The 8,707-nt window shown below is 39.6% G+C and overlaps 2 protein-coding genes across 3 annotated transcripts; one reads left to right on the top strand and one right to left on the bottom strand.

The window, feature by feature from the left end:
• Positions 1-289: 289 nt before the first annotated feature.
• On the bottom strand, positions 290-1,330 carry LOC134210367 (uncharacterized). The gene has a single exon (XM_062686420.1). It carries the CDS (start codon positions 1,328-1,330, stop codon positions 290-292), a length of 1,041 nt encoding a protein of 346 aa, XP_062542404.1.
• A 692-nt stretch (positions 1,331-2,022) lies between these two features.
• LOC134218003 (uncharacterized) lies at positions 2,023-2,985 on the top strand. Of its 2 annotated transcripts, XM_062696882.1 has the most exons (4): positions 2,023-2,332; positions 2,451-2,581; positions 2,635-2,718; positions 2,774-2,985. In XM_062696882.1, the coding sequence occupies exons 1-4, from the start codon at positions 2,245-2,247 to the stop codon at positions 2,894-2,896; spliced, it is 426 nt and encodes a 141-aa protein (XP_062552866.1). In that variant the 5' UTR covers positions 2,023-2,244; the 3' UTR covers positions 2,897-2,985. The 2 variants fall into 2 exon arrangements, with proteins under 2 accessions (XP_062552866.1, XP_062552865.1); XM_062696881.1 differs by having other exon boundaries at positions 2,635-2,985.
• Positions 2,986-8,707: the final 5,722 nt, after the last annotated feature.

Genomic DNA, 8,707 nt, shown 5'->3' with positions numbered 1-8,707 from the left:
TTGCAAATTGGTGTGCATAGAGGTGCTTTCGATTTGTGTCGGTTGGTTCGGGTTTGGTGAATTGGATTGTGGCTGTCGACTGTTTTGAATCGGAGGATTTGTTTGCGATTGTGAAACGGAGGATCTGGTAGGAGCGCTATGTAGCAGGGTGTGGTGCTTTTGTTCACAGTGACGGCAAACACCTCTTTCACAGTTCCTGGCAAAGTGGCCAGGGCTCAGGCAATTTCGGCACAATTTTGCTTTGAAAACCGCCTCATTACGTTCTGGAACCATCAAACGTTGAAATGTGCTACACAAAAGCAGAATGCCACGCTTCGTTGCAGAATGGGCACTTGTGCGATGATTTGACAACAGTGTGACATACAGACGGCTTCAGTGCACGTTGATCAGAATAGTTAGATTTCGTTGGAGCAACGGATTGCAGGACTGAACAGTAGCTGCGCAAGTAGGTGATAAGACTGTTGTAGGTAGGTACCTCTTTGGAGTTGTGGTGCGTTTCCCACTGCCGTAATGTGGCAGGATCCAGCCGGGAAGACACCATGTGGGCCAGAATCGTACTCCATCCACTAGTTTGTTCGCCGATCTTTTGAAGCATTTGCAGATTTTTTTCGTATACTCCAACTAGATTGTTCAGCCCTTGGTAGCTTTCTTGTTTCAAACCTTCAACCGCGAAGAGGGAATCCAAGTGTGCCTTCACAATTAACTTTTTGTTTTCGTAGCGGGACTCCAGCGCTTCCCATGCTACGCTATAATTAACAGCAGAAAACTCCACAGACTCTATTTCCTGTATAGCTTCTCCCGACAAAGCTGACTTCAAGTAGCTAAATCGATCCACGTGGGTGAGCTGCTTGTTCTCGTGAATTAGGCTACGAAAACTGTCGCGGAATGTAACCCACTCCTTGATCTTCCCATCGAATGATGGAAGACGAATCTCTGGCAGCTTCACTTTTGAGTAGGATACGCCGGAATGATCGCCAAGTTGATCCATTTTTGACGTGGTAGAAATGGTTGCAGATTGTACTGATAACAGACTAGCTTTTGCTAAGCAACACCTATCCTCAAAACAGGTCAACGCTTGATTGTTCTCTTCTTCTTGCTTCACCTTGGCGGATTCGTCATCGTCCGATTTACTACTCGTCGTTTCAAGAAGCAGCTCAATTTTCTCCCTCACTTCGTAGAATTCTTTGCATGCTGATTCCAACATCTGCAAACGAACGACGATTTGCGCTTCGTCTCGGGGAGTTTCATAATTGGTGACGAATTTCTCTATACCGCTCAATGTTGAAAGCAAACGTCGTTCGCGTTTGGACAACTCCCGCAAATCTGGCATTGCGTAAACACCTATCAAACTGATCACAGCACTGGATTAACTACGGTATCGTAATTAATTATTTCAATCACTGTACACTGCACACTTTTTAACAAAAAACACTCCCGATCGACTCGACGTTTCACAAATCGCGATCTTATGAGACAGAATGACAGCTCAAAACAAGACTGCAGCGAAGGGAAAGCAACCAGAGAAGAGAAACCAGCCAACAATCCAGCGAATTACCGAGACCAACTTATACTAGTGGGAGGACACCACAGGGCAATGCACCAAATGAGGACACAACTCGCATGCACTTTATCATCAATTTATTAGCCACAAGCCGATGACACCATTCATACATGCACTACTTCCCTTCAATCAATCCAAAATGTCCTTTGTGGGGCGATCCCGTATAATGGCGCTGGATGGTTCTTGGGTTCGTCGAACAAAATGACCGTTGTACTGCTGCTGAAGAATTGCCTCGTAGTCTGCGATGGCGACGATATCTCCTTTCGTCGGCGTGGAATAGAATCGAGTTCACTTCACTTTTTTCGTCTTCCGAGCCGTGCGAATTATTCACCGATGGCTTTCGCGCACTTATTGTCTAATTTTTCAGTCTAGCATTACACAGAACTTTCTTCTGCAGGGCCTTCTTATGGATCCTAAGTGTCCGATGCAGATACACAGATCCGGTTCGTGGAGGACCAACACTCAGATAAATGAACATTTGATATTCATAAGGTAAAGCTTATGTAAGGCAAAACAAAAATAAATTCACAGTTTCATAAGTCATTTATGCTTTCAATAATTGACATTATGAATTTCCATAGTTGTGACGTATGTTATCTGTGCACCACACGATTCAAATTCATAAGGTTCTTTATGGAATTTTTCCAAGTCAAAGTGAATGAAAAGTTCAACGACGCTTAAAAATGGCGGACGCGCTCATCATCGAAGAGAAGGACTTGATAGCCGATTTTGTTGCGCATGCACCAGCAGATTGCTTCGATTTCCTCAAAGGTAAGTTTTTATCATAAAAAAGTGGGAAAACGTTAAGAGTCATTAAAATACAACTGAAACTTGTGAAAATTGTGTTTTGAAAACAGTTAATGATAAATTTCATTTTTAAATCTTCCAGCCATCGGGTTTAACACTTTTGCCCTTTTGACCATCGCCGAAGATCACTTTTGCGCGACCTTGAGTCAGTTCCCAAATTCGTGGGGTGCAGAACAAATTTGGATTTGGATACACCAATGGCGTCAAAGAAATGTAAGTAAAGATTTTATACACCATTAACTTTTATAACAAGTTTCGTTTTGCAGCACCTGGATACCATTGTTGTACCGCAGGAGACAAACATCGAAGGAATATTAAGTCCAGTGGAAGCACCTACTACAGAGATTGAAGTAAGCGAGCAAGTCAAGGATAACGAAGAACTCCAACCGAATAAAGTAAAATTAGACATTTCTCTTGAAGACGCAAGCACTTTGTCTGTTGAAGCAGGTTGTAGCGAACAAGGCAGCGGATTATCAGAGGTTGTTGCAGAGAAAGTGGAGCAAGCATCGAGCAATAACCCAAAGGTAACATTATGCTATAGACAAACAGACATTCATGTAAATTTAGATAATTTATGTGTACACCTGTATTCAATTGACTTGAGTTGATAGTAGTTATGTTTGTAGTAGTTATTTTTGACCTTTTTTTTCGTATTTCTATCGAGTCAAAACATACACTTTTCTTTCAGTTATATCAAAAATAGAAAATCTCAAATATGACTGACTTGCCGTCAGGAATGATTGAAGTTAGAATTTTAACTAAAAAATATAGCTTGAATCTTTGTTCTTGATTATACGCAGTACTCGTGAAGTGGAAACATAAAAGTAATTAGGCATTTTTGCGAGAACTGCCCTGCCGTTCTATGCATAATTGTCCAGTGTTACCTTCAATGGAAAAATCAAAACTCGAATCAATTTGTCCCATTAATTTCAAAATCGATTAGATCATAAAACCAAAATTTTGGAATGTAATGAGCGTAGTCAACACTTTTTCAGAACATAATACGCACCACTACTTATATAAACTTATTTTAGTCTTAATTATTATCAAACGATAACTTTATTTTTCCGTGGGACGAGACTCGAGTTTGGATGTTTCCATCAAGGGTAACATGGGACAACTATGCATAGAACGGCAGGGCCTGGATAGTGTTTCACTTGGCAGTGCTTTTAAACAGTGTTCAAATAATTACACTTCATTAATAAAAATTTTATATTTTCCTTAATAGCATTTAACGCCGGACAGCTTAAAACACCTTCTTGCTCAATCTGTTTACGGAAACAGATATTGAAAACAGCAACTACACACATATTGTCTGTGCCCGGCAGAAAATTCGTGGTGGATCTCGTTGCCCGTTTCCACATCTCCAATAATAGGAAAGCCACTTCTGAGTGGTTGAGGGATTACACAGAGGTTATAATATCGGTGTTCCCAAAAGAATCAAAGGTACGTATTATATCAACAGTTAAAATTGAGTTTTCATAGTGCTATCCACAACTATAAAATAAAACAAATACATAGTGCACATCTTTGACACAGTCATGGGCCATCTTATGCTTATCGTCCGTGCTTATCAATCATGATGTATTTGCAATTTAAAAAAGTAGAAAAACTCATTTTTCTTTAGTTTGGGAAGCTATTTTTGGATCGCTATTTGGTAATGAACAAATTTTGAACCTACCTCTTTTACCCTTCACAGGATACCTTCTACATTCCTACTAAAGGGAGAGCAAATCCAGGAGGGAAACTGTATAGCCGCATCAACTATATTCGTCAATCGGAGAGAAATAGGGAGCGCCAGGAAATTCGGCGCACAGATCCGGAACTCGAGGAGACATTTTCACCAGACGCTTTATCTGCTGTTAACTGGCTGGAGGTTAATAGTTTTCCCTGGAACACCGTGCTGGCAAAGTGGGAGCTCAGCTTCCCAGCCCGAAAGAAGCAACTGCGTCAGTTATCTTCCGCCGAGCAACTCCTACACAAATACCCTCATTTGATCCAAAGTTGCGGATATCAGCTGGTGAGTGGTTTATTCGGAAATATTTCAACTTATTGCTTGTCCCAACCAAGTTCTAAACACTAGTAAACTTTCCCTTTTTGTGGCACAGATCTGATATCTCAAACTTGTAACGAAAAACGAAAAACCGAACTGTCATCAGATGAGATTCTCATACACTGCAATAAGAAAGTTTTCAAAAGGCATCCTGACGTTTTTAAGCCCCAAACGCAATTCAGCGGAACGGCGCGACGAAAACGGGAAATTTGACAGTATATAAATATATTGTCAGATTCTCTGGATGTGATACACTGCGCGGCGTTTGTAATGTTCCCAAATGGGTACTTGCACAAAACTTCACGCGGCGAATGACTGTCGAAAGGTACGGCCGCGCCAAACGATACACCGCAATGCTATTCACCCATAAGAATCAAGTAAACGGGGTGCAGAAAGCGCGGCGGTACCTTTCCTGAAGGGTTCGCCGCGTGCAATTTTGACAAAATCAGACAATATTGGTTCAATTAGGTTTTCTGCCACCGTGTACATGCACGGAAGAAAAAAAGTACCCAGCGTTGAGTTTTTTAAAACTTATTTTTGAGTTATTTTTTCTCTTCTCTTTCATCCACTCTTTCTTCTGTTGTCAAAAACAAAAGAGCCAAACAATCCAACGACGCCAGTTCAATACGGCCAATTTTGAGTTTTATTACCTGAGGTCGAAATTGAGTGAATTAAACTTACATTTGGGTAAATACATTTTCCGTTGGGTACTTTTTTAACATGGGAGTAAAGGCAAACTACTTCGACTCTACTTACTCAATTTTGGCTTCCCGTACGGATAAAAGATATTTTAGTTACTAGATAAAGATTGTCGCTTCGGTTCCCTTTGTTCTGCTGTCCGGAACATGTTGGGTACCAAGCTGTCAAATCGTATGGATTTTTCTTCTTTGACATTTAGCTCCCCTATCCTCGCCAGCAAAAGATGTTCCGGACAGCGACGACAGCGACAATCTTTATCTAGTAACTAAAATATCTTTTGTACGGATGTTCGAGCTTGGGTGAAATCAACTCACTATTGGGTAGTTTATTTCTTCCGTGTGGGAATTATCACTCAACTCGGGTTTTGAACTGAATCGAAAAAAATTCGGTATGACACTATGGATTTCTATATGGTTGAAATTAAAATTCATTACATAATAATTAACTTGAAATATCACTAAAATGCTAATTCGTATATGGCCCATCAAATGCAATAAATACATGCATATTTTCTAATTTTATATGTGAATGACATACATATTTAACATTAATATTAATATTAATCTCATCAATAATATTACACAATACTGTTTTGCCCATTAGTTTTACTGTTAACACCCATAGTGCTATTAGTTTGCTCTCCTTCCAAACGTACCAAAATAACAACAAAAGTGTCGTTCGAAAATCCGGTGCGGTGTGAAAGTTGTATGATTTTTAATATTCCTCCGGAATTTGTGTCGCTAGTTTCAGTAGGGAAATCAGAATATTGTGCAAAGTCAAAGCATAAAAGATTTTCGTAGCTGGATCCTGCGATTTCGCACCAAAATGGGGAAACAAATTGAAAATTTACCCCCCATGTCCCATTCTATTTCCGCGATGGGAAAAGCAGGGGAATTACGTTATCTGATGTGTTTGAGTCGTTAAATATCATCTACAAAATATTCAAAAGGTAAGATAAATTATATTAAAGTGAAAAAATAATTGCTTCAACACAAATCAGCGTTTTAGTGGCCAATATCGGTTCATCGTGCTTCATTTTAACGCAAGTTTTCCGGTTTATTTTCGCAGATAATTTGCTATATTCTATGATGGAGAGAAAATTCGTTGCGTGTGACGTGGGTGCGGGTGCGATGTGCTTCCTGATGGGTGATCTAATTGATTGATTTTCTTGATGATGACTGCTGGATGGATGACTACATTTTATAGGATTTAAATGCCAGGATATCTCATTGTATATTTGACAATTAGGGTTTTTGGAATAAAATTAATTTAAAATGAAAAATAATTGCTTATTAAGTTTATGGAGAAAACTGGGTGGATGGGTAGTATAAAGTGGGTTGGTTCGGATATTCAGCAAATGAAAATATTGTTTCTAAATCAAAGTCTTCAACGCTCATTCTACCATTTCGATTTGACAGTTAAAAAAGCGAATCTTAATCCTATTTTAATCAAGCCTTATTGTATAGTGCTGTCTAATGAGCAGGTTGAAGTAGCTCAGTGTTTCTCTCATCCTGGTCGTTTTTTGGGAAGATGGGAATAACTTTGAGCTACTTCTAGACCAGACTAGCATGTGTAGGCCGTTATCTACACTCGACCATAATATTGATTACAATCTTTACAGCTGGATATTGATTTTCGTCTACTGAATTTCGGTGATCCGAACGCAGCTTCTAAGAAATGGGATGACTTCTTTGGACCCATATGTCGGTTCGTCGTTCAACAAGCTAAAGATCCATCGGCAAAGGATTTGACTGAAGTGATTGAAAACTCCATTTATTCGACAGGTAAAAGGCAAATGTTCTAAATTATTTTATTTTTGATAACTATAAAATATTATTTCTTTTTCTTGACAGATCTGCGGTTGCTCAAGACACTTTTGGTACTAAACACTGTGCTACTTCCTGTGAGAGCATCTAAAGGATTTAAACCCACAGTTGCGACTGCTCAATTAGATACCTTTTTAGAAGTATCAAACCGAGAGGAAGTGATGATTGAAGTTCAGAGGGTGTATGACATCTATGAAAAGCAAAATTCTCCCCCATGTCCGAAGCTCGTTGTCGTGGGCGAAGCTGCTTCCAACGGTGGATTCCATTGCATGGTAGTGTACAGAACGTTGGCTTACGAGTTTTCCAGTATCGTTCGTGCAGTAGACGTACTCATAAAACTGCACCTTGTGCTGGGGCTGCCGTATTCGAAAACCTCCAAATTGGTTTGGATATTCATAGAAAAGTATTTCTACGAAGTAGAGTCAAACTACGGAGGATACATGTGCATAAATAGATTGATTGATTTCATCAACAATGATAGTGACGTGCCCCCTCGACGGTTGTGTTGACAAGTTCACAACAGCAAAAGATTTTCTTGATCATTTACAAATGAAACACAAACCTCCCGTTAATTTTTCCATAAAATGTCCGTATCCTGGATGTATACAAACGTTCTCCAAATTATACGGTTTTAAGAGACATTTTAAAAATCATGAATTCAGCTTAACAAACTGTTATGAAAAGTTAAATCGAGAAAATGATAATTTGACATACGACGCTAACCCACCAACAAAAGTGAGAAAAAATGAAATAAAGGAAATAGAAACAGTTGCATCCGATGTTATGACTATTGCAGCTGACAGTAAATTAGAAGAGAATTTAATTGATATTCGTCAAGCAGCTGTAGAGTTTACGCTAAAAGTACATGAGAGGGCAAATATCACTAGGCAAGAAGTGCGTGACATTCAAAATGCTACTCAGCAGTTCTGCAAAACAGCAGTACAACACATTGAATCTTTGAACATTATACCCCAAAATGTCGAACAACAATACGATATTAACAAATACTTAAATCAACTAAAAAACGCTTTTGAGTTCATCAACACAGATTTTAATTAATTGCATATTATTCGGCAACTCGGCCGTACGAAAACCATTTTTTTGTTAAATATCTTGGCTGTGCATATGCACAGCATATGTTTCGAAATGGACAAATTGATATGAAATTTGCGAAAAAGAATCCACGTGTCTTGGAGGGACTCGAACCCTCAACCTCCTACTCTCTAGATAGGCGTGATAACCCCTACACAACAAGACCACTTAAAGGTCACGTTTGCGGAAAAGCCATCAGAATCCGAGTACCAACCTCCACCGCGGTTAGCTCTCTTTTTGCAAATTGAATATCTTTCGGATGCTTGATTTGTCCAATCTCCACATTTGCTTTACTGTTGTATATCCACAGCCAAGCGAGTGCACATTGTTTATTAAACGAGAGGATCGCACTCCATGGCCCCCAGCAACGGACTGGGCGGGACGGTATAGAATGCGAATTCAATCGCACTCTGCTGTGCCAAAGGCTTGCTTGGCTAAAGCATTTGATGAGTTTGATTGCCTTTACGTAAACGGTCGCGTGTACTCAGACGACTAATGACGGTGAAAGACCGACACTTGATTACAATTAATTGCATATTATTCGGCAACTCGGCCGTACGAAAACCATTTTTTTGTTAAATATCTTGGCTGTGCATATGCACAGCATATGTTTCGAAATGGACAAATTGATATGAAATTTGCGAAAAAGAATCCACGTGTCTTGGAGGG

This window comes from Armigeres subalbatus, chromosome 2 (genome assembly GCF_024139115.2).
Source record: "Armigeres subalbatus isolate Guangzhou_Male chromosome 2, GZ_Asu_2, whole genome shotgun sequence".
Classification (NCBI taxonomy): domain Eukaryota; kingdom Metazoa; phylum Arthropoda; class Insecta; order Diptera; family Culicidae; genus Armigeres; species Armigeres subalbatus.
Note: the sequence above shows the minus strand (reverse complement) of the source record. Positions and strands in the feature narration are given on the sequence as shown.